We start from the raw sequence: 25,947 nt of genomic DNA, 5'->3' as shown, positions 1-25,947 counted from the left end.
CGAGTTACGAGTTTAACAACATTCGTTCAGCACAACTCAGAAAAAAACACATTTAAATGAATAATTAGACAGATAGAGACATGTCTTTCTTAATGATGTTCATGTGGATTCTTCAGCCTTAAACCTGAATACACAATCATTATCTTATCTCCTGGATAAATCAGCAGCACAAATCATAATAATAACACCATAGTCCACCAGAAAGCTGGCTTAACATGCTTAATATTATTATTTCAACAAGAATTTTCTGAAAATTTAGATTAAATCTAGAATTACCAAAAATAGGCACTTATCATTTTGCAATCAATTTTTTTTACCAGATACCTAGGATTTTTTTTTCTGTTTACCCATTCTGCCTAGCTGACAGCATAAATTGCAAATATACACACGTCAAGAAATAAAGTTGTGATGGAAAAACAATTATGTCAAATAAATTATGTAAACTTTAATTAAAACAACAACATGAACAAAAAAACTGTAACTCAAGCTGCTAATACAGAAAAAAAACATTATGAACCGAAACAAGAACATTTTGAATGGTTCATGTTACCTGCGAACTGGCTAGGCAGGCTCAGTGATAGGTTTTCCAGTCAATGGAGATTTAAAAAATTATAGACTTGGTACTGGTCCTTACAATAATCTCTGTTACCAAAAACATAGCCAATAGAGACATTGATGTAGTTCTTAGAGTTCATTCACGGATGAATCCATAGATAATACCTTCCCTTCTACGCTTTCTTGCACATGTTTCTAACTTTTCATGTGCTAAACAAGATAAACACAGTTTCAGAAAACCTTTTCTTCACCAGAAGAACAAATAGTAGATCATCGCTTGAGTTGTCTTCTAGCCAAAGCAGGGACTTTATTAGGAATATAGACCTTATAGCTAACCTGCACGTATTGACAAATTACTAGTAATAAAAAAGACAAGCAAAGCAAAGGATTACGTACCATATTCTAGGGCTATCATTATGTCAGTAACATTCAAAATATTGGAAAGTTTGTCACACACTTACCTGTACCATTTCACCATCCCGCATCACATTCATTGTTTTCTTCTCAAACTGAGAGCCGTTGTTGGATTCAACTTGCAATTTGTTTGATTTGTTCTCTGCTGATGAAACATCATCATCTCTAATGTTATCAATACTTTGGATTGCAGCTTGAGGAGTCTTAGCTGCATTCCTTTCTACATCACCCTCAGTCCCGAGTAACTTTGCATTGCTAGATTTATGTGAAAGAAATGAATCATGGCATGGACTTTGTGTTTGTTTGATCAATTCTAAATTGGTTGTATTGCAATTAGTGGATTCAGTGATTGTTCCACTATGGTTATGTGAATCAATCACTTTGTCACGTGCACTGGCCAAATCACACTTCGCAGAAGTAGATATATCTTTATTCGTGTCTAAAATCACATCATTGTTTCCTAGGCAAGCAACTAAATTTTTCCTCCCAACAAACAAATTAGTTTCTTCCCCAGCAGCGGTTCGCTTAACAAATTTTGTTCCAACAACTGCATTGTTGACAACAGACTTACCTTGAACCAGTTCACGTTTATCAGCAATTGGTTGTTTCACCTGGCTAATAATTTTATTTTTCTGATCAGGAGCTTTGGCACTACACTGCATCTCACCGCGAAATTTTCTCAAATTTTCCAATGCTCTTTGTCTTAGAATTTTCTCCAAGTCATCATCATTCACATTAGCACCAAAAGTCTCGCTTGTTTCCTTAGCAGATTCACTTGTTCCGGCACTATATGCTTTAACATTACTGTTGTCACTGTAGCTCCTATCTCTAAGTCCAGGCTCTACAAAGTTAAGATCAACATTCATATCTCCTGCCTCATTGTCAACACTTAATTTTTCTTCTGATGCAAGATGCGTATAAAGATCCAACTGTCTCCTTGTGCCCCCATCATTATTGTCGTCACTTCTATACGGGTAATCAAGATCGTTAGCAATCTCCTCTCTGGTTTCATTTCCACACAATTCCCCATATTCTTCTGCTTCTTTTGTGACAGTAATAATTGATCGGAGCTGCCTGGATTTCTTCTCACCTGCATATTTCTCCTTAGTAGCTTCATCACTATTTTCACTACTACAAGAAGAACTTCTAGCCCTGTATCTACTACTTCTTTCACTTCTACTTCTTCTTCTCAATCTTCTGTCTTTCTCTTTCCTTTCCGATCTTCCCCTCTTTTTCTTATCTCGATTGTCATCACTGCTAGCACTCCCATCCTGGCATGTGGAGCAACTTTGTGATTTGTCGCTCATCAAATCAACACTTGCTTCTCTCCTAATATTTTTCTTCTTGGAGAGTTTCTTCCTCACCTCACCACGTTCCTTTTTCCTCTTCGCCTTTTTTTTCTTCCTAGCATAATGAGAGTCCTCACTGCTGTCACGGTGGTAAGAGGAAGATCGTCCATGAGACTTCCTCTTACGACCCTTCTCATCTTTTCTTGTACGAGACCTATCCCTTTTTCTTCTGTAACTATCATCAGAACTAGAGGATGCTGATGTATCCAAACTTCTCGAATCATCATAACTCGAAAGTGAGACCTCACGACGGAGAACCTTCTTGGATTTATTTTTCCTACTCTTCTTACTTCTACTGCTTACCTTGGCCTAAACCATCAAATTAGGCACAAAATCAAGACAAATTTAGATTTGCTATGACAAAAAATAGAAAAAAAAAATCCACACTCCGGTTAAATCCATCCACCCAACACACTACATAATACTCTTTTAACACTCAACAACCAAATCAAATATACATAATCAACACACTTACAATGAAGAAGAAAAAAATCCTATAACCACAGAAAAAAGCAAACATTGTAGTCAGTTTCATGATTTACACAAATTGAAAATTTCAGTTCACACACACAAGTAATAACAGAAACAAAATATCCGTTTATTTTTCCCAAAATTAATGAGATTGTCTTGAAATAAATCCGAAACATAAAATTAAATAGCTTAAAATCCGAACAATAATAAGAAATGTGAGAATACCTTGGATAATTTCTTAGAACGTTTCCTCTTGAGCGAAGAGGAGGACTTCTCCATTGGAGCGACCTGCAAAATCAAACTTCTAAAAAAAAGGAAGAGAAATTGGGGAGGAAGAAAAAGTGTTAATAGAAAAAGATGAATTTATAAAGGGAAATGCAGAAAAAGCATTCAAATTTGATGCTTTTTTGCTTAACCACCAAACCCAATTTCCCAATCTCTCTTTCTTGCAATCGAAAACTCACTGTCAATTTGTGCCCTCTTCAGGTAAAACCAACTCTTCCGCCAAATGGGTATTTTTTCGCTTTATATGGCAAGATTCATCTTCATCGTTATATAATAATTTAAATTCTACAAAAAAAAAGCAATATTTTTTTAAGTTGTGTGAAGATAAAAGAAAATTACTTTTAATAATAAAATTCACATGTTAAACCATCATTCACATTAGTTTTTTTTTATCATGATAAAACATGTTAAAGAGAATCTAAAAATATGTTCAAATTTTATAAAAACTAAAATAATATGATTTTTTGTGTGTGGAGGTATATTTAATATTTTAGAAATTCAACAAGGATACAAAAATTATTTTATCCCATGTTAAAAGTACATATAATTTTTCTTAAAAGTTGAGTTTTAATTTATATATCCTTAGAAGTTATAGAAATTATAACTTTTTTTAGTAAATTATATTTTATTTTATTTATAACTTAATTAGATTATAAGTATTTTTATAAGCTTTTATAAATTCCTATTTTAAATTGTGGTCACATTTCATTTTCAAATTGGTTTACAAATAAAACCTGTGATGATACAAAAATTTAGCTTATTTTAGAACCATTGGTTTTTCCTTTAATTCCACATACTAAACAAAAATGAAAATGAAAAAAAATTGTAATCGATGTGGGACAAGTTCTCTTTCGCCACAGGATATTTTCCAGAAAGAACCATCCATCTTCTTGCTTCTCTTGCATTCTGTACCTTAAACCACAGTGTCATATTATCAATATCATTCTTGAACTGAATCTGTGAACACTACTCAAAATCAGAATCAGATGTTGCATTCTCAGTGTCACCACTTTCTCTTCCCACTCCCACTCAGACCCACACTCACACACCATAAACCCCCTCACTCCCTTCTTCCACCCCTTCATCACAAACCCAACACTCTCCACTTTGTTTCGGTTTCAGCCCTTCCTCCTTGGCTAGCGCAACTCGCTGATGCAGCAGACGTTGTCACAGAGGGACCCGTTGAACTCCCCTTCAATTCCACCCCTTCCATTTTCGCCACCACCGACGACCCTTCTCCCATTCAAGTCGCTTCCAGTATTCTCCTTACCGGCGCCATCTCCGTCTTCCTCTTTCGCGCCCTCCGCCGCAGGGCTCAACGTGTCAAACAATCCGTAAGTGCACCCTTCTCTCTCTTTTTTCATTCCAAGCTTCTGGGCAAGAAAAATTACATTTTTTTATGGTGATTTTGTTTTATATGACCATCTGTTGTCACTTGAGTTTCAATTTGACTTCAAAGCATGTGTAATGTTTGTTCTTTGCTTAAAAAAGATTGAAAATGTCAATTTGACTACTTTTAAAGTGGTTATTATAATTTATAATTATATGGCAATGGGAGTGTGCATTTCAATTAAATTATAGATATTGGAGATTATATGGCCAAAAAATAGTGTATATAACATTTTAATACATAATGGGAATTGTGGTTTTTGGGATTGGGTTAATCAAAGTTCAAATTCTTAGATAGTATCAGAATATTTTTGAGTGGTTGTTGTTGGGCATATCAGAGCATTCTGAATCCATATATAGATGTCCAGTTTTACAGATTTCATGTTAGTGTATGGCTAAAATAATGTATAGAAGTAGTGAATAACCTTTAATCAGTGAGTTGGTATTTTGGGTTGATTTAGGCACAAGCCAAATTCTAATACTAGAAAGAAAATGATCTTTTAAAAGGTTATTTGATTTTTGCATAATGGTCACTACTCTTGGCATTTTCAATGTCTGTAGGATAATGTGCAAATTTATGATTTTCTTCATAATTTTTTTGGTGAAAAGTGATTTCAAAGAATGGATTTTTAGTTTTAAAAAAGGATATTGGATGTGCTGGGTTGTTTTTGTTGTTATGCAAAGTTGAATTTTGGAGTGATGTTACTTATTTGTGCTGTTATGTTGTTGTCTGTGTACATGGGTTTTGTGTTTAGCAATTCAGGTCTTCAGGAGTGAAGTCAATCAAGGAAGAAGCATTGGATAGCTTGAAAGCCTTGGGATCAGCTTCTGTAGATGCTAAGGGTCCACCTTCACCTGTTCAGGCATTGCTTGGGGGAATATCTGCTGGAGTTATTACTCTTATTCTCTATAAGTTTGCCACTACCGTAGATGCAGGTCTAAACCGACAATCAATATCAGATAACTACTCTGTATGTCTCTCGTCCCTCTATTTGTTCTTCTTGTTGCACAGCATGCTAGTTGAAAACTTGGAATTAGATAAGACTGTTTCTTTTACTAATTTAACCAAAGAAAAGGTCGGAGTTTGAACACAATATTTCATATATACTGTATATTTGAAGTTATTTCTCCTTGTCTTTCTCAACAATTGCTTATTCGATGGCTTATCATTCTTCTTTAGCTACATTTCGAAAAGGCTCCAAAACACCAATTGCAAAAGATTGAAAAGTAAGCATTTCAGTTGAAGAAACAAAGAGTTGCTTCAGTAACATGAATCCAACTTTCAAAGGAACATGCATGTACTTTGATTGATGGAATGTCCTTCAGGGGCAGAAGCCTTCAAATAACTAGCTGTGTTTCTTTCACTAATTAAGAACACTTGAAATTTCTTCAAACTTATGTTAAGTCACTATTGCCTGATGTTATGACACAGTTTGACTGAAGTCAGCAACATTGTTTATCCTTACATGAATAATTCGTGTTAATTCATATTACTTCATTAGTATTCTGGGTGTATTGACAGTTTGCTTGAAGTTTTCAACATTGTTTATACATTACTTACATGGCTATTTAATGTTGATTTGTTATTAATTCATGGTTTTGTATCATTGATGAGCCTATATTCAATACTTGGTTGTGATGATTGGAATGCTCAATTGTAGTGAAGTTGAATAATTATTGGAGATTAGTAAGGAAATCTATTCCCAGGTTGAAACTAGAGATTCTGCAAAATATGCATGAATCTACTTACATTGAGCCTTGGAACTTGATAATTCCACGTTTCCTGTCAAACAACTTTACCTGATTCTAAAATACAAACTTCTAATGTGTTTTTTATTTTCTCAAATACACGAGTAAGCACAAAGAGTAGAAATTGAATGGGAAAAATGGCTAAAACTAAGAATTTATTCTTTCATTTTAATGCATTCTCTGAACTGTGTAGACAATTCAATCTTTGATACTCTTCTCTAGAGTATCCAGGGGGAAGGTATTAAGAAAAAAATGTTAATGACATCATATGTTGTAAATGAAATTATCAGCTTTTACAAGTATGCCTGTTTTTATCCTTATCATAAGTTGGCTATATCTCTTAGCACTCTTCATCTACGTATAAGAGCATTTCCCACATCATCAATTTTAGCTGATAGCCTATGATTGTGGTAATGGATTATATTAAGTACAATATTTTGGCAAATAAGCAATTGCAATTTTTCTGTGTACACAATGGCCACTTTACCCTGTGTCATATTCATTCATAGAAATAGAATTGCTTTGTCACAAATTAATGATAGAGTTGATGCAAAAGCATGTTATTGAATTAGTAGAGAATAATTACAACAGAACAGACGTTCAAGTTATTTATACTTTGAATTTGTATGCTTTTCAGGTCCGCCAGATAACCATCACTGTAAGGTAGCTTCAATCACTTTTTTTCTTATTGGGACCCTTCTGTTCTTTTTTTAAAGCACCTGACCTATCAATCATATAACAATTTTTTTACAGGACAATAGTGAATGGCTTAACATATCTTGCAACATTTGTTTTTGGGTTAAATTCCCTTGGTTTACTACTATATTCTGGCCAGCTTGCCATCAAATCTATTACGGGAGAAGATTCAACTGAAAAGAAAACTGAGAGTAAAAGTACTGAACAGTCAAATTCATCAAAGTTGTCCATTGAGAATAGCACAGATAACACTGAATTGAGCGACAGAAAGGAAGAACAAAGTTCAAATGATGCACAGTAGCTATTAGATGTAAATGTAGTGAAGATGAAATGGAGGTCAACAAATTTTATCCACTTGTAAAAGTAATATACATCCTTTCACTTTTGAGAGTAATGCAGGTGGCAAGTGATCTTCAATGCAATTGCTAGTGTTAAATGGAAGCTATATTCTCCTGTCCTCTCCTTTATCCTTTGCATTTGCCAAAATTATCAGTTTTCTTTTGATAGGAAGAAGCAGAGAACTTGAGGCGACTCAATCCATTCAATGCAACATCAAACAAATGTACTATTTCCATTTGCTGCATCTACATTTTTGCGGCCTTAACTAAAAGCTTAACCTTTATCATCACCAACTAGAGCCATTATTGGTATTTTGCTTTATAACTGCATGCTCCTGCAAATATAACAGTTTACTGTGCATGGTAGCATCTTACTTGTTCTCCTGTGCCACCTAATCAAGTTACACAAATGCTTCTAATTGGAACCTTTGGAAACCTTTGCACCTGTCACCTAATCAAGCTACACAAATGCTTCTAATTGGAACCTTTACATAGCATAGCTCAGACACTTATCTTAAATGACGTGTCGGTCGGTGTATCGGATACCGACACTCTTATGACACTTGTAAGACACGTATTCATGAAGTGTCTAATTCAATCTAACACAATTTTTTTTTAAAAACATTAATTTTTTAAAAACTCAAACTTATTGTATAAATATTTATTATGATTATAAAAATAAAAAATAAATTCTTTTAAACAAGTCATAAAAAATATCTTTCTGTTCCAAACAAATAATATGGAACATTGTTCACATAAATATTTATTGTCAATTTATACAATTCATAATTAATTATATAATATATAGATTCGCGTTCCCGTATCCTACGTTTTAGAGATTATACGTATTTTCGTATCCGTGTTGTATAAAAAAAAAACTTGTAATGAATTTGTAGATGATTCATTTATTATCACATTATATATAGTCTATACTTTCAAAACAATCATTATATTCAGAAAAATATTATTAACTCCACTTACCTTAACTAAAACATGTTCTTATTCAATGATATTTTAGAATAACTTCCAGCAATCCAAATAGGTAAGTGTCCACAGTATCTATCTTATACGTGTAATAATTCTTCTTAATCCAACTCATTTTAGAAAAGAAGAAGAAAAAAGTAAATTAAGAATGAGTATATTTACCAAAATTCTTAGATTTTTAATGTGATAAATATTAGATGGTCAAAATCTCAATTAAAGTTAGGTATAATGTAAAGAGAAATTTGTTTCTAAATCTTTAAATCATTTTAAAAAACAAACAACTAACTTCTATTTACATACTTTATTTTAATATATATTATTAAAGTACTTTAGACCTTACATTTTTTTATGAAAATACATTTAATGATTTTTATCTCTCCATAAAAATATTGTTGTTCCAATAAAGTACTTTTTACAATATAAAAATAAATAAGAGATATAAAAGAGAGAATAAATTAGTATTAATTTAGTAATTTTTTATTTTTTAAAATTTGAAAATATATAAAAAATAATTATAATATATAAAGGTATACATATTTTGGTAAATTTTTCCATGACATCATTTTTTTAAAAAACTTTACTATTTTTTCTATAGAAATATTATAAATATTTTATATTCCCACTAGAAAGTATTCGTACTTGTTCTTATTTTGATTGTTGTACTGGGGATGACAATGGAGTGTACTAACAAAGTGTCGAAGCAAAGATCTTTTTCCATTACAAATAATCATTCATTCACATTTTTCATATAAAATATTAAAATTATTCAACAATATACATCTAAATCTATTAGAAAAAAATTGGAGAGAATCTTCTTTATACCAGTTTTAATATAAATTTTTTAATTCTACCAGTACATTATTTTTTTTATTATATTAAAAGTAAAATATATAAATACTTATTATACCAAAATTACTATTCACTCTAATTTTAATAATCAAAATTTTAAATATTTTGGTAATAGTTTTTCCACTATACACATAAAGTCTTAGATAAATAAACATTAATAATTAGGATCTTATCATGCATATATCCTTATATTTTAAACAAATATATATTAAAGAAAAATCAAATTATTCTAAAAAAGAGACATTCAGCAAGTTTTTCTATATAACTTTTATAAACCCAACTCTTGCACTAAAAGTTCTTATAAAAGAGTTTATATTCTTTTATAAATTGTTTTAAAAAAGATATTTACTACTTTATTAAATAAACCCAGTTTAACATATAATATTTTAAAATTAGCAGTGAATATCAGCTACAAGATTACACATTTATCTAACATATTTTTAATCTAAAATTTAGTATATATGACCACTGAGCTGATTTAGAAATATTTATAATTACATTAATAAAAAACAATACTCCATATACAAATAGTTATTGAAAATATTGAAAAGAGTAACTTCATCAATAGTAATGAAACCATGTGGTCCTTTCTCTCTCGTTAAAAATTATATCAAATAAAAATAAGATATTTTTTTTCTTTTACATAAATATGAACTATATATTTAAAATAAAAAACTAATTAAAATTTTAAAAAAAAAATTAGGAGTTAGAAAATTGTACTACACTCTCTCTAGAATGGTACTCCTACTGTTGAACAAGTGTTGTAGTTTTTGTAAATCTCTAGGATGTTGCTGAGCCACACAATTTCAGACCATGAAACCTTAACTCAATCCTCATCAGCGGAGTCTCATCTTCATTCTCCACGTGTAATGCTCTGATTGGTAGTGTTCCTATATCCTCAACACGTCAGCACCTCCACCAAATTGCACCTACCAACAACACCACAGAGTTTCCACTCAAACCAGATAGATCAACAATCAACACCTTCACAAGGAAACAAATCCACCACCATCAACCAACCCTTTGAGCTTCCACCTCTCATGGTACAACTACTTCACATTTTCTTCCTCTGAGTGTCTCACTACAGAGTTTGTGATACCATGGAGGCCCTCAATGCTGCAGCTTTGACCCCTCTGTCTGTGCTCTCTGATAGAAAGACAACAAGGAAACAACCTCCAGTTTCTGCATGCAAGGGCTCAAGCTTTTCCACCTTTACCAACAAGAAACCAACTTTGCTACAAAGTTGTTTATCAAAAAGCCTGCATAGCGGGTTGTTTCTTGCAGCTTCATTGGTGAGTGTTGATGGTGCCTCAGCTTTGACGTACGAGGAAGCACTGGGGCAATCTTTGAGTCTCCCCGATACTGGAGATTTTGATGTGAATGGTTTTGTGGAGAGTGTTACTGGCTTTGCAACTGAGAACCCTGCAATTGTTGCTGGGGGAGTGGCTATTCTGGCACTGCCATTGGTTTTGTCTCAGGTTTTTAAGAAGCCTAAGGCATGGGGTGTTGAGTCTGCTAAGAATGCATATGCAAAACTTGGGGCTGATGGGAATGCTCAGTTGCTTGATATAAGAGCTCTGGTGGAGGTTAGGCAAGTGGGGTCCCCAGATGTTGGGGGTCTGAGGAAGAAGGCAGTGTCAATAGCTTATAAGGGTGATGATAAGTCAGGGTTCCTCAAGAAGCTTGCATTGAAGTTTAAGGAACCAGAGAATACCACATTGTTTATTCTGGACAAGTAAGAGTAACACAGAACAATTTCATCTCCAATTTTTCTCTATTTGTTGTTATATGGCCTGTTAATTATTGACAAAAACCCAAGTCTCACTTTGCCTATAGATAATACATGATAAGAGCCTATAATGCTTAGTCACTCATTATTTTACAAGTCAATTTTGTGAGAAAAGTTGGGTCCAAAATGTATGATTAGGTTATGAAGAAGTCTGATTAATCTAATCAACGGTTGCTGTGTTGTTTTATCATGAGTATTGGATATTCCTTATTGCAATTTGCAAAAATGAGTTTTGTGAAGACGAATTATACACAAAACCTAAGATTAGGTCATCTCAATTTTGCTATTAAGGGTGCGGGGATTGAAATTCTCACTAACATTCAAAGGTTGTTGTAGTATTTTACCATGAATGTTTTCTTTTTCTTATTACACTTTTCAAGAAAATTTTGTTGAAGCTGATTGAGTGAACTTGTGATGGAAGCCAGATTTGATGGGAACTCTGAACTGGTTGCAGAGTTGGTTACAGTTAATGGATTTAAAGCTGCTTATGCAGTTAAGGATGGTGCAGAAGGACCGAGAGGATGGAAGGTATTTCCTCTCCCTTTTCATTTGACTGTATTATATTTATAACTTTTGCATTTAAAATGTCAGTTATATTGTACTGATTAGTGTTCTGACACGGAATGGAATTCTGCAGAGTAGTGGTCTTCCTTGGTTAGCACCAAAGAAGACATTGAGTTTGGATAATCTGAAGGATGCTATATCTGAGGCAATTGGAGTAAGTATCTTGGTTTTATCTAATTGCAATTGTTATTCTCAATGTTAAAGCACCGGCAAAGACTACTATTGCTTTTCACATTATAAATTAGTATGCATTTTCTCTGTATAATTTAATAATACAGATAGGGTATTTGAATTGTTTTTGGTAGAAGTAAAAGTTTGATCTCTCAAATTGAGAACTTTAGTTTGCAAGAAAGGAAACTGACCAATCAGAAAAAATGAAGAATGAATTATTAACTGGACTTGCTGATAAGAAAAAAAAAGAAGAGAATGAGATATTGTTTTTCAAGAATATGGTGATTGATCCATTCATATGTGCTTGATTTTAAACTAAATAGATTTTTGTTCATGATTTTGTTTGAGTATTTCTGTGTGTTTCTAATTAATGGAGGATCGCGCAGGATTCATCTGATGGTGTGGCTGTTACTCTTGGGATTGCTGCAGCAGCTGCTGGACTTAGTGTGTTTGCTTTTTCTGAGGTTGATCCTTCATCTGAGTTGTTACTTACAATTTATTCTCTTTTCTTGGAAAGAAATAATCCATTCTGTTGTGACTTTACTAACATAATTTGTGTACGATGTTTTTCGATTTTGTAGATAGAATCAATTCTCCAAGTTCTGGGATCAGCTGCTCTCGTTCAATTTGCAAGCAAGAAGCTTTTATTTGCTGAGGTAAGTATGTTTCTCAAAGCAGGATGCAATTTTTTTCCCACTATGTTATTTATTAATTATCATCATCAATTTTTTGAATAATTCAACTTTGGTTCTAGGAGGTAAGCGTTGTTTTTGCATATCTGTGCTTTAACTTTGTAATTCCTCCTTCTCATGACCTTATTGTGACATTATATCAAATATCAAGATCAGATATTTCCCTTCAAGGAATGAAGAATATGTTCTTTTCTTTTTCTAATGTTGCCATCAAAATGTACGAATTTATACAGGGAAACTAAGTAAAAGAAGTAATCATCAATTGAATTATCTATGTAAATGAGAGAAACACAATTTAAGTGTTTGTAACTTCATGTGAGAGTTAGAGGGAGAGGGATAGCACAAGGTACATTTGAGGTCTAGAAAACAGTCTCCCACTATTGATTGTAGAAGAATGTCTGAGGGAGTTTCCATTCAGTTCAAATTGTGATCTCTGGTATAATGGTTTTAGGCTCGAACTGCAATGTATGCGTTTGGAGACATGCTTTCGAAGCATGAGATTCTAGTGTGAGGAAGGGGGTTTATAAGGGCTTGGGTTTGGGCTCTTCCAACTATAACAACTATCTTTTGTAGTGTGGTTCTTTCTGTGTTCTTATCCATTGTCTTTGGTATTGGAGATTTTCACCATGTCTCTCAGTTGCTGATGGAAACCGTCCAAGGCACTCTTCCATCAGTTGCAAACTCCCATTGCTCTGGTTTAGTCAAATGGCAGTCCATGTGGGTGCTGAAGATGTTAGGCTTCAATTGCAAAATATGAGACTTGAGTCTCACACTGGAAATATGAAATTTTATAGAGGTTTATAAGGCCTTGGTTCTCCCAACATTGTTGTAATCTCAATTCTAAAGTTTTGTTTGGAGTCAGGACTCCTATGTTCAAAATCCAATTTTGATGAAGAGCATTTTCCTACTTTAGTGCATTGGTTTTGAGAATTATTGCTATAGCGTGCAGAGCTGTAGAATGTAGCATTGTTCTTTTGGGTGATTTTCTGTTCACATAAAATGGCTGTATACTATGAATTTCCACTAAAGTGGATAATGATGATCGAAGAGGCAGAATATAAAATAAAATACATTTTTCTCCCTTGAGGATGCTTAAGTTACACTGTCTTCCCCTCTTATTTAAATCATTGCATCCATTTTCCTTGAGATGAGAGATCAATGTGACAGTTTTAGTTTCTGTAATGTAAACTAGTCTATCAATGATGGTGAGAAACTATGAACAAACTTGTGAGTAGTTTTCTTTTCTATTTAAGTCACTGATAACTAATTCTCATCATTGTATTATCAATTTTTGGACTTCAATAGATGTAATGATGTTTCACACACTAGTACTATCAACTTTGAAATTTCACTCAAAATCATTATTTGACTTCTGAACTCATAGTTCATAGTAGGACTTCAAAACTGGTAGCTGATAATGTTGAATGTCAAAAGAAGGGAAGTATAAAACATACAATAATATATTATGAGTTTAGTTGCACTCAGGAATTTCTAAATTATGGCTTTTGTTGACAATGGAGGCTGACCATTGCATGCCAATTAAACCAGTTTCATTGGTCATCATGCTCTTCTTTTCTGGTTTCTTGTCAATTATATGGTTAAGGTCTCAAGCTTATTTTTCTCTTCATATTAATCTCAATTTATTTGATGCCAGGACCGAAAGCAAACCGTGAAACAACTTGACGAGTTCTTGAACACCAAAGTTGCCCCCAAAGAACTTGTTGATGAAATAAAGGTACTTGAGATTCATTGATCTATATCATAATAAACTAGCTGTAATTATGCTGTGATGCATTTTTGGAAGAAATATTATATCTGTTTCTGAATGTATATCTTGTATGATTTGTGAACCTTTTTATCCCTCTTCCTCTGACCTTGTTCTCTTTGAATGGAATATTGCTGGGGACACTAGGACATTGGAAATGCTCTTTTACCAACCTCTACCAGTAAGGCTCTTCCTGCTTCATCAGACAAAAGTTCAGAGCTTGCTACAGCTGATAGCACTGTACAGACAGCAGTAGCTACTCCTGTTGCTGTTACCACAGAAGTAGCTACTCCTGTTACCAAAGCGGAGGCAGTAGCTCCTGAAGTAAACTCAGTTCCCAAAACTGAAATCAAAGAAGAATCACTTCCTGTGCAACCAAGGCCACTTTCACCATACCCATATGTGATGTCCTAGTTTCCTTCTCTATTAGTTTTTCACTTTCTGTGCTGATTAGTCATTCTTGTGGACACCAATTTTCTTAGAACTTTTTTTCCATGCATATTCTCTTTGAAAAATGCTAGTAACACATTTTTCCTTACACCCTTTTGAACATAATATTATGGGTTGAAATTGTTTGGAAATCCCAAAATTTTGCTTGTCTCAATACTCATGATTTCTTAGTTTCTATTACATTTGAATTGAGCAAGCCTTGCTTTTGATAGAAGTAGGTGTTGGTGTCAAGTAATTGCATTGCCATAATCAAATGTCACACTGAATTTTGTAATTACAAACCAACCTCACTTAGAATCATATATCATGAATTTTCAGAATGGTTAGTAAAATGGTAATTTATGAAGACCATTCTCTGCTGTATACAGCATGCTACTGACACATTTTTCTCTCTTTTTCTTGAATTGCAGTATCCAGATTTCAAGCCTCCAACATCTCCTACTCCTTCACAGCCCTAGAACTCCACTTCTTTTAATCTTGAACAGAATTCCATAGAAGGCAAAGCAATTTCCAGCATATGTATGAAGAGATGAACAATACTACAATCTATAATCCTACCAGAAAGTCATGCATCTTAATTTGCAGATAAGATCCGTGACATAAGTTGCATAATTTTTTCAGTCTGTTATGATTATCCTTCCACTTGTGCTACTTGGTACACTTTTTTTGTAATTGATGGATGTGTTGTAGAGGTAGCTATCAAAGTAAACATTGTAGTATAACATTCAATCCTTCACTTTAGGAGTAAGCAAATAACATGTTCGCAATTCTCCCTTTGAACTGATTCATCTGTTGTCATTACTGTAAATAATCACGATGGAACAAGAATTCCATCCATCTTCCACTAACTAATCACGAATCATGAACTATCTTCAACTTAAGAACTCATTTGATCATGAACAAAATTAGTCTTTAATGTGCATATCTTTCATAGTATAACGAATTTAGACAGTGAAAAAAAATGTGGAAGAGAGGATTTAATTATAGGAATTTTTAATATAAAAAAATCTGAAACCAAGTGAAAATATTCTATCAACAAAGTGAAGTCTAAATAGAAAAATTGTTTTGATAACCATTATATTAATTTTAAATTTGTTGTAAATTTAATCAATTTAATAGAAATGTAAAAACCAAAGAGATAAACGAAATGTATAACATTATCGATATAGATATAAAATAGATTTAATGCAAAAATAGTGTGAAAAACTTTCATTTTATTTGCCAAATATAAGGCAATTTTTTGGAACAAAAATTTTGTTTTTTCAATTTTATTTACAGCAAAAATTTATTCCACATTTCTTTTTCTGGAATGTAGTTTTTTAATTTCAAATTTTCAATTTTGAAATAAAGTATAATTTTGAATTTTCAAAAGTTGATGGTGCAGATTCTGTTGGAGATCTCACATCGACTAGATATTAGGACATTTCATTGTATATAAGTGGGTGCAAACCTCATGTTATGAGCCGGTTTTATGGGGTTGAGTTAGGCTTAAAGTTCACTTCATAATATATTCAAAATCATTCAAAATCATTGGGTGGAGAGTCAATTGTTCAAATATAAATCCCTTCAGATATGTGTTTTTTTAAAGTCATTCGTATATGACAAAAACGAAGTGGGATTCAATAGATTTTATTATAGCATAATGCTCAACCCAAATAACAAAATTTAAATATCATAATATGTCTAATAGTTAATGTGTATTTAAATAAGTTTTTATAAACATAAACTTTAAAAGTAATTAATGTTTATATATAGTAGTTATGGATTACCAAATAAAAAAAAATTAACAATATTTTTCTTCAAACTATTCTTCTTGTAAATTTGATTCCAACTTGCAACACTAGTATAGCACTTTCTCTTCTTTCATGTCTTCCAATACTCTATTCATATTCATCTTCATCCTCTATAAAGTTCTCATTAAGTTCTATATGAAAGAAGAAGTCATACATTATTTTGACTGCATTTAAAGCATTATCATTCATTTAAAATATACATATATTAAAATTTATTGCATTATCATTCATTTAAAATATACATATATTAAAATTTATTGATTTATTTCTCAGAATTATTACCCTTTTCAAATTTCAAATCCTCATACTCTTCCACTAAAATAATTAGACAATATTCCTCATCTCTACAAGTGAGAAGCTTCATTCTAAAGTTTGTTTTTTTTTTTTTGTAATATTTCAACCATAGTGCATTATAGTATTAGAAATATATTGTGCTCATTTTGGAATAAATAATATTCCATTTTTCTCTTGTTTTCACCCTAAGATTATTTGCTACGTTAGCAATAACAATTAAATGACATAAATTGTGTGAATCTCATAGAGAGGTACATCTCATCTCGTTTCTAGAAATTTTTAGTGTAAATTTATAGCTAACACTCCATAAGATGAGTTTATGTATTTCTATGTGATTGAGATAGAGTTACTAGTTTATTTGGATTGTTGTGGAACCTTCTTTCAGCCCCTCACAAGTTGGAGGTTTTGAAGATGTCAAGAAGTTCCAACTTGGATAAATTAGAGTGCAACAATTGTGGTGAAAGAGCTTTAGTGAGGATATTTGCTAACTAATGTGATGAAGAGACTGGTAAAAGATGCATGAGTCCAACAAGTAATTTTTCACGAACAATGTGACAATCAATCTCTAAATGTTGTTCTTTCATGAAAGACTGGATTTCCTATAATGTATAAAGCGTTTTGGCTATCACAATAGATAACATGACGCAAAGTAATAGGAATTCTCAAATCATCAAGAAGGAAAGAAAGAGATGAGCATAATTTTTTTTGCTCTTGATAACTTTACTCATAGATTATTGAACTATAATAATAAAAAAATCATTATTTTAATTAATATTCATATAATTGGATTTATTTGGATTTTAACTATTATTTTTATTAATTTTGTGTTTTTAGAGTAAATGGTCTGAATGAAGTGTCTACTTTTGTGAATGGGCAAAATATGGAAAAGTTCAAGTTGCTTATTTGAATCAAAACAAAAAACAAAATTTGAGGAGACGAAAGTCAAAATAAAATCTACAATATCTCAGAAACAAAATTAGAAGCAAATCTTCTGCAAAATACAAGAATTATGGAAAATTGGAAATTGTTAATAAAATCTAAACTACAATATTTTTCCAAGATCCTTGGAGCAGAAAAGCCTATAATAAAAAGACACAAGCCTTAAGGAGAAAAGGAAAAGCTTCATGGGGTTTTATTAGTTTCTTTTCTTCTTTGTAATTCTTTTGTTTTGCCTCCACATGGAAAGCTAGACCTTTTTGGTTGATTTTTTTGTAATTCCTCATTGAGTTCCGAGGTTTTGATCAATAAAAATTCCATTTTTCAATTCTCTATAACAGTTGTTTTTATATTCTAATCTGCTGAAAAACATGTTTTTGTGAGAGGTTGTACTTGAACGCCATGATAGAGAGTCTTCCTTATCTTAAACTTTGGTTTCTTAGTTAGTCTGCATTGTTCTAATTAATTTCTTGGGTGCATGATTGAAGAGATAGGAGATAAGCATTCCCATGGAGTATACACATGGAACAAAGTGGGTACTGATTAAATCAGTAGACACATGCTTTATTGATGAGCTTCAGTTGAATCAGATTGTCACATGTTCAATCTGGTTTAGCTCTATTTGAGGATTGAGAAAGAAATAATCTTTAGAGAACCTGTGAGGAATTCATTAGTGGAAGAACTTGGGAGTTAAACTGCATTCTGTTTTAAATCATTATTTATATTTCTTGCTTAACAATCACAACCCTTTTTGCTTTACTGTCATTTGCTAATTTTCATTACTTGTAGATAGGTTTTGAATTCTGTTCATTGGAATCATTATTGGATTCGTTGGGAGACGACTTGGGGTCATTTAACCACTTATATACTATTATCTCTTTAGCGTTAGACGGGTCTACGCAAGAATCATCTTAATATGACAACAAAATGATAACTATTAGAAAGCCATTGAAACTCACAAGTGGCAGAGGCAAGGACCTTATACTCGACTTCTGCAAAAGATCGAGAAATAATAGGTTACTTCTTGGCTTTCCAATACACCAAAGAATTGTCAATGAAAAAATAGTAACCAATGATGGAACGTCGTATCAACACACGTAGCCTAATCAACATAACTAAATCCAAAAAGTAATGTTGACGACTGATAAGTGTCATAATTCAGTAATATTTCTTGCAAAAAGATAGACACTTAAGGACTTTAATTGTTAATAGAGTTATAATTCAACCACTAATTTGAGATTTTGAACCTTTTTACATATTTTTGGATTATAAGATGAATAAGAACGATTTATTACTAAGTTTGTGCTAATTTCAAGAATCTAAGGAAAGATGGAGATAAAATGGCCAAAAGACAATGGACAAGTTAAAGACAAGATAAAAAGATAAGGAAGATCACTCTTGAGAAAATCGCCCAATGCTCGCTTAAGCAAGTCCACTCCAGTGAAGTTGGGTTTTTCTCTTGAAACTCACTTAAGCAAGCAATATTTCGCTTAAGCGAGATGCCACTTAACCCAAGCTCAATTATGTTAAATAGAAGACATGTGGAATAATCCTGGACATAATTGGGAGGATATTGAGAGATAGAAAACCCTAGAGGAGAAACACCCTGAATTTTCTTTTCTTGCTTTTCATGCTTGTAATGGCCAATATGAGTGGTTAAGTTTTCCCTTTGGGATTGAAAGTAATATGTTCAAACTCTTATGTATTAAGGTTATATTTATTTATAATATTATGTTCTTGATTGATGAATGATATTATCATTTTATTCTTAAAATATGAATCTTTATTCATAATTTTGATCCTTAGATGTGACTGGAAAGTACTTCTAAGCATTTGACCTAAATGTTAACATATTTAAATATTAGGAATAGATTGGAAATGCTAATTGCTTCTATTCATAATTAAAAGAAGTTTTTATAAATATACGAGGAATCAATATTTAGAAGACATTCTTAATAATTTTGTATACGAGGAATCAATATGAATGATTTTTATATGTGCATCAATGTCAATCAAGATGGAATGTTATATGTTTTTATTCATTGAAATACAGACGAGTGAGAAGAATTAACCTCAATCCCAATTTTCCCAATTGAATCATCCAAATCATTTTCTTTGTTTATTTCTTACATATTTATGATACAAACAACCTTTCAAACAAACTTTTACACATATTTTTATATTTAGTGAATATTATACTTAAGAATTTAGAACGGTTCTTTGTGGGTTCGATATATGTCCTTAGAGACAATTTATTACTTTTGACTCAATACACTTGCCGAATTAAAGAGTCATCAATGACTTGCTACTGAAAAATAAGCCTTTTCCAGAACATCTTTTCAGATATTGAATTAATCTCAAGGTATCTTGAAGATGAGTCTGAGTTGGTGTGACCATGAATTGACTGAGCTATTGGGTTGCGAAGGCTATATCACGTCTAGTGTTAGTTAAATAGATGAGACGTCCCACCAATCGCCTATATGACATGGGATCAAATAAAGTTCACTAGAGTCTAGATGAAGATGCAGAGAGGCATCCATTGGAGTGGAAAATGGTTTGCAACCCATGAGACTGTAATCCTTAATCAAGTCTAGACAATATTTGCGTTGACAGAGAAAAATTCCTTTGCTGGATTGAGCTACTTCTATTCCCAAAAAATATTTCAACTAACCAAGATCCTTTATATGGAAGTGAGAGCTTTATTCTTAGTGATTTCAAAAACACAATTTCTAGTAAGCACAATATCATCAACGTAAATAATGAGAGTAGTGAAAGAAGAACTAGTACTCTTAATAAACAAACTATGATCAACATGGGCTTGAGCATATCCTGAAGATAAAAGTAAAAGAGATAATTTTTCATATCATGTGTCACTTGCTTGTTTCAGGCCGTATAGAGATTTTTTTTAGCTTGCAACAATGATTATAAGGATAACTGGATAGTATAGGAGGAATCACTATATAAACATCCTGTGAAAGCTTTACATGAAGAAAAATGGTCTTTGAGGTAATTCCAAATGGCTACAACACTCTTAAAGAAAACCACACTTTAGGCAATAGGTTGAGACAAAGTTGAGAAATCAAGATATAATTAAGGTATTACAACGTTCCCATGTAGCGTGTGTTAGAAAAGATGGCTTTAAACTAGAGGGGGGTGAATTGTTTAAAGGGGTTTTCACAATCTTTTTAAAGCTAGAATGAACTTATTTCAGAAATCAAAATGATTAAGCAATTCAGTTAGCCAAAACAGCAAGCAAAACTGAAACACTAGAAAAAACAATCGGTTGTTTCTTCGAAACAATCGGTTGTTTATACCAGCAAACAACAAACAAACTGAAATTAAAGAGTTAGGGATAGAAAGATTGTACACAACTGTTTATACTGGTTCACTCCAATCCAGAGCTACATCCAGTCTTCTCAGAAACCCTGAGGAAATCCACTAAGCAACCACACCTTGATCACTTACAACAACAACCAAGAGAATGACCTTGAAAACCTCAAGAAACACACTCTACTTGGCCAACACTAAGATTGTTGATCTTGAACACCTCAAGAACACACAGCCAATCTCAACAACACATACAAACATAATTGTTCAGCAGTTTACACAGATTACACTTGTTACAGATGAATATCTGAAATCAATACAAGAGAATCCTATTCAGCACTTTGATCAATCTCTCAACTCTTTAGCAATCTCAAAATACTTTGAAAAACTCTTAGATGAAAACTTTGTTTCAAGATTCTTAATATATCAAAAACTGTTTTTCAGAATATATCTAAGAATATAGTTTGTTATCAAATCTTAACAAACTCTTAATTGCATTTAAAATAGATTGGTCAAAGCATTTAATGACTGGAGCGTATTCAGTTAAAGCATTTAAAGCTCAGCCAAAGAAAACAGTTTTTCTGTTATGGTTTTAAAATAAACAATCGATTGTTTCTTTGAATCAATCTGTTGTTTTGTTACTTAACAAAATCCACCATTCAAAAACAATTTTCAAACTTTCTCAAAACACCTAAGTGTAAACAATCGGTTGTTTCAACTTAGTTTGAAAAACATTTTGCTTTGATAAAATTGAGATGCTAATTGCTTTGAGATTTAATCTAAGTGTTGATTACAACATAGAACTACCCCAGAACAAGACTAAAACAACACAGCAGCATCAAGCACAGCAGAGGCTTCATTATCCTTCAAAGGGTTTGGATTCTTCAAAACATTGAACACCACTTGGTTCAACAATCTCCCCCTATTTGATGAAGACAAATCCCTGATGCTTGTGTTGTTCTTGATTAAATCTGAAGCAGTTTCTGCAAAAGAACTTTGAGCAATATTTTGAACTTTCTGATATTCTGTTAGTATACAGATAAACAATTAAAGCTTAAAGCAGTTAATATCAGAGCCAAACTTCATGTTACTCATGTTTTTAACACTATGAAAAACAGAAAATTAACAAACTTCAAACACAGCATATATCTCCCCCTATTTGTCTTCACAAATAGACAAAGATAAGAGATAAAAATAAGACATTGTTCATATTACATCAGAATAAAACAGCAACAGCAGAAGGAAAGAAATTTTAAAAGCCAGAAACGAGAACAGCCAAAAACAATCGATTGTTTCGATTTTCAATCGGTTGTTTTTCTTCAATCTTCTTCATCAGCAAACTGAAGATCAAAGATCTGATTCTGGACAACTTCAATCTGTTCATCTAGAGTCATAAACCTTGCATCCATGTTGTCAAACCTTGTGTCAATCCTTTGAAAGTTGCTAACACACAGATCATGAAGGCTCATTTGATTTTCAGCAAAGCTATCAAGCTTATTCACCATGAGTCTTTCAAAAGGTGACATGGTTTGCATTCTTTCTCTTTGATTTCCATCTTCAGTGCTAGGTCCAGCATCTTGAAAATCTTCAGTTGGATCTTCATGTTGAACATCCATATCAGCAGCTTCATCTGGTTCAAGATTGGCAGCACCACTTGATGAGGCACCATGATCACCATCCTTACTTAACCACTTTCCACCTATTTTTGTGAAGCCCATCTTGCTGAGTGATCCATTGTTCAACTCTTGAGTTGACTTGAACAGCTCAGAAGTTTCATCTTCAAGATTAACTTCAAAATAGAGTAGAAACATAGATATTAAAACAACATAGGGATAATGGTAATCACCTAACCTCATGGCTTTTTGCATATGTTCTTTGATTATGTGAATCCAATTGATCTTCACTTTCTTGGTAATGCAGAAGATGTAAACCAGATCTTCTTCAGTCAACACAGAGTGATTGCTCCCCCTAGGAGTTAGGATCCACGTTACAATGAGAGCAAGCAGCCTCTCATCTAGCTTCAAGCCACCAACCGAACAAGTGCTAACTTGAGTTTGATTATTCTTCAAGCAACTTTTGTAGAACTGAACCTTGTTGAAATCTTCTACCACACAATGGTTTCCTTTGTTGATTCTCAGTCCAGAGAACTTGAGTCCAGCTACAGCAGCCCAAACCTCATGGGTTATCTCCATCTCCACGCCTTTTACATGAGAGACCAAGTTGTTTCCCTCAAGCTTCAAGTTGGTGTAGAAAACTCTCACCAAATCTGGATATATGTTCCCTTTGAGCTCCAGAAACTTTCTGAGTGACTGGTCTTTGAGAAGCTTCCTCACATTGTCAAGCTTTTGATCCTTCAGCCAGTTGAAGCACACAACCTTGGGGTTGTTTATCTTCTTGACACTTGTTTCATATCTATACTTCTCAATGAGCTCGGTGTCACCAGAAAACCAGCTTTCAAGCCTTCCTCCAGACCTTACAGCTCTGGTTTTGACTCTTTTAGCAGTGGGAGGGGTTGATTCCATGACGGCAGAGACGAAAACAGAGGAGAGCACAAAACCCAGATTTTTCAAGAGATAGTGCAAGAGATGTTGCAATTGCTTGTTCTTGATGAAAGAAAACTGCACCTGATTTTATAGCAGTAAGAGAATCAAATTGAATTTAATTTCATTCAATGGGTACCTGATTTTCAGAGAGAGGACTTGACTCTGTTCTGCACTGAAAATGTCAGAAAAAGCTGAAAATCACATGGTCTTCACATGTGATCTTTGACTAGTCATTAAGGCTTTTGATTTTCCAAGATTTTGGAATATATTCCTTTATGACTGTTGTAAATCCTTTCTGAACATGATCAACTTTCAACACAGATCCTTTGACCAAGATTCTCCCTTTGAAAAATATCTGCAACGGCTAGAAATTCAAAAATCAGTTAAATTAATTTCTACACAGTGCTGTCAGACTCAAAACAATTGGTTGTTTTTCTGCAGCAGTTAAAAATTTGATTTTGTAATTTTTAACCATAAACAGAAACAGATTAAAGCACATGACATTGATTAAAAGACAATTAATCATAAGAAAGAACTTTGAAACAAAAATTGAGAACAAATAAAAGGAAGGTCTTATCCTTGTGTTGTTTCTTCAATGAGCCAATTGCTTGTTGATCAAGAAAACTTCTTTTCACTGTTTTGACCTTTTGCATATCATTGATTCAGCTTCAATGACTTCATTTTTCTTCAATAGCTTGATCAGATGGCTCAATTCTTCTTTTTCTCTTTATTTTTCCTGCATTAACAAATTCAAGTTGCAAGATTTGGTCCCCTTACAAATTTGGGTCCATTTGGCTTTTCTTTGCTGTTAGAAACATCACATCCCTTAGGAATCCATCTCATAAAACTTTTAGGAACATAATATTTTCTAATTTTGCAGAATCTAACAGAGTGGCCTTTCTTCATGCAATCAAAGCATGTAACAACCGGTTGTTTCGACTTAACAATCGGTTGTTTTTCTGATTTTCTCAAAAAACTTTTTGAAAACCTATCTTGCTTGTTCTGTGGATTGAAGCCTAAACCAGCCTTTCCAAAAACACAGCTTTGAGATGCTAGGACATTCTCAAAGTTTGACTTTCCTTTTGAAAGCTTGTCCACAGTTTCAACAAGATAGCGAACCTTTTTCTCAAGATTTTCACAATTTGTGCAATTGAGAGTATCACACTTGCAAGAGGCATTTTTGAAATCTTTTTCCAGTTTTTCAAAATCATTTTTTGCTTTTCTCAGTTCCTCTTCAAGTGATTTAACTTTCTTTTCAAGCCCATTGTTAAGATCTTTCAATCGGTTGTTTGAAAGAACCAATCTATTAGCTTCATCATGTGTTTCTTGGAAAGCTTCAAGCAATTCACTATAGTTTTGTTCATTTAAGGAAGCACATGAACTTACCTCACTTGAACTGCATGAATCATCATCATCATCCTCAGCAACTAAGCAAATGTTGGCTTTTTCATCTTCACTTGATGAAGAACTTGACGATGACACTTCATTTTCATCCCAAGCTATGTAGGCCCTTTTTGTTTTGCCTTTCTTCTCCTTGTAGCTTGTCTTTTTCTCTTTGCTCGTGTTATGACAATCAGCCTTTATGTGACCTTGCTCACCACAACCAAAACAAGTATAGTTATTTGAATTAAATTCATTGGGTTTCTTGTTTCCATACCTATCCTTGTTGTTGTCTTTGTTACAGTTTCTTTTGAGGAATTTGCTGAATTTTCTTGACAGCAAACTTAGATTTTCCTCATCACTATCATCACTTGAATCTTGCTTTCCCTTATGTTTGGATGCTTTCAAGGCTATGCTCCTTGTGTGCTTATCTTCATTCTCTTGAACATTGAGTCTATTCATCTCTAGCTCATGTTCCCTAAGCTTTCCAAACAAAGAAACAACACTTAAAGATGTTAGATCTTTAGATTCGGAAATAGCGGTTACCTTTGGTTGCCAAGCTCTATCAAGACATTTCAAGATCTCGATGTTTAGCTCTTCTTTGTCAAAAGTCTTGTCTAGGCTCATAAGGTGATTTATGATGTGTGTAAACCTTTTCTGCACTTCAGCTATGGTTTCACCTTTAAGCATTCTAAACATCTCATACTCTTGGATGAGAGCATGCTTTCTAGCTCTTTTCACCTCATTTGTTCCTTCATGAGTGACTTCCAAAGTATCCCACATTTTCTTTGATGACTTGCATTGTGAGACCCTGAAAAACTCATCAGAATTTAAAGCAGAGGTTATAATATTTTTGGCAATGCAATCGAATTTGGCCTTTTTACTTTCTGCATCAGTCCATTGAGACCATGGCTTCTCAATGACAGAACCATATTTTTCAAACTTTGGGATAAAAGGACCATTTTCAATTGCATCCCAAATTCCTTTGTCAAGAGATTCCATAAATATTTTTATTCTAACTTTCCAAAACTGGTAATTCAAACCACAAAACAAGGGTGGTCTATTTATTGAGGCACCTTTCCCAAAAGGTAGTCTATCAGCCATTTTGAAAGATTTTAGGATCAACTTGAATGACTTTCAAGAACCAAGCTCTTGATGCCAATT

The 25,947-nt window shown here is 33.0% G+C and overlaps 3 protein-coding genes across 4 annotated transcripts; 2 read left to right on the top strand and 1 right to left on the bottom strand.

Moving 5' to 3' along the window:
• Positions 1-420: 420 nt before the first annotated feature.
• LOC137818650 (suppressor protein SRP40) lies at positions 421-3,530 on the bottom strand. Its single transcript, XM_068622194.1, has 4 exons — positions 3,254-3,530; positions 3,015-3,077; positions 1,017-2,627; positions 421-891 (listed from the first exon to the last, which is right to left on the bottom strand). Exons 2-4 carry the CDS (start codon positions 3,066-3,068, stop codon positions 826-828), a joined length of 1,731 nt encoding a protein of 576 aa, XP_068478295.1. The 5' UTR covers positions 3,069-3,077; positions 3,254-3,530; the 3' UTR covers positions 421-825.
• A 335-nt stretch (positions 3,531-3,865) lies between these two features.
• Positions 3,866-7,349, top strand: LOC137818888 (uncharacterized). Of its 2 annotated transcripts, none has more exons than XM_068622530.1 (4): positions 3,866-4,408; positions 5,219-5,434; positions 6,850-6,875; positions 6,966-7,349. In XM_068622530.1, exons 1-4 carry the CDS (start codon positions 4,061-4,063, stop codon positions 7,207-7,209), a joined length of 834 nt encoding a protein of 277 aa, XP_068478631.1. In that variant the 5' UTR covers positions 3,866-4,060; the 3' UTR covers positions 7,210-7,349. The 2 variants fall into 2 exon arrangements, with proteins under 2 accessions (XP_068478631.1, XP_068478632.1); XM_068622531.1 differs by having other exon boundaries at positions 4,152-4,408; positions 5,227-5,434.
• A 2,532-nt stretch (positions 7,350-9,881) lies between these two features.
• On the top strand, positions 9,882-15,290 carry LOC137818976 (rhodanese-like domain-containing protein 4, chloroplastic). The gene is made up of 8 exons (XM_068622649.1): positions 9,882-10,814; positions 11,294-11,396; positions 11,506-11,586; positions 11,990-12,067; positions 12,185-12,259; positions 13,950-14,030; positions 14,208-14,462; positions 14,921-15,290. Exons 1-8 carry the CDS (start codon positions 10,180-10,182, stop codon positions 14,966-14,968), a joined length of 1,356 nt encoding a protein of 451 aa, XP_068478750.1. The 5' UTR covers positions 9,882-10,179; the 3' UTR covers positions 14,969-15,290.
• The last annotated feature ends 10,657 nt before the right edge of the window (positions 15,291-25,947 follow it).

This window comes from Phaseolus vulgaris, chromosome 10 (genome assembly GCF_000499845.2).
Source record: "Phaseolus vulgaris cultivar G19833 chromosome 10, P. vulgaris v2.0, whole genome shotgun sequence".
NCBI classification, from domain to species: Eukaryota; Viridiplantae; Streptophyta; class Magnoliopsida; order Fabales; family Fabaceae; genus Phaseolus; species Phaseolus vulgaris.
The sequence above is the reverse complement of the archived record's forward strand: the minus strand, read 5'-3'. Positions and strand labels throughout refer to the sequence as shown.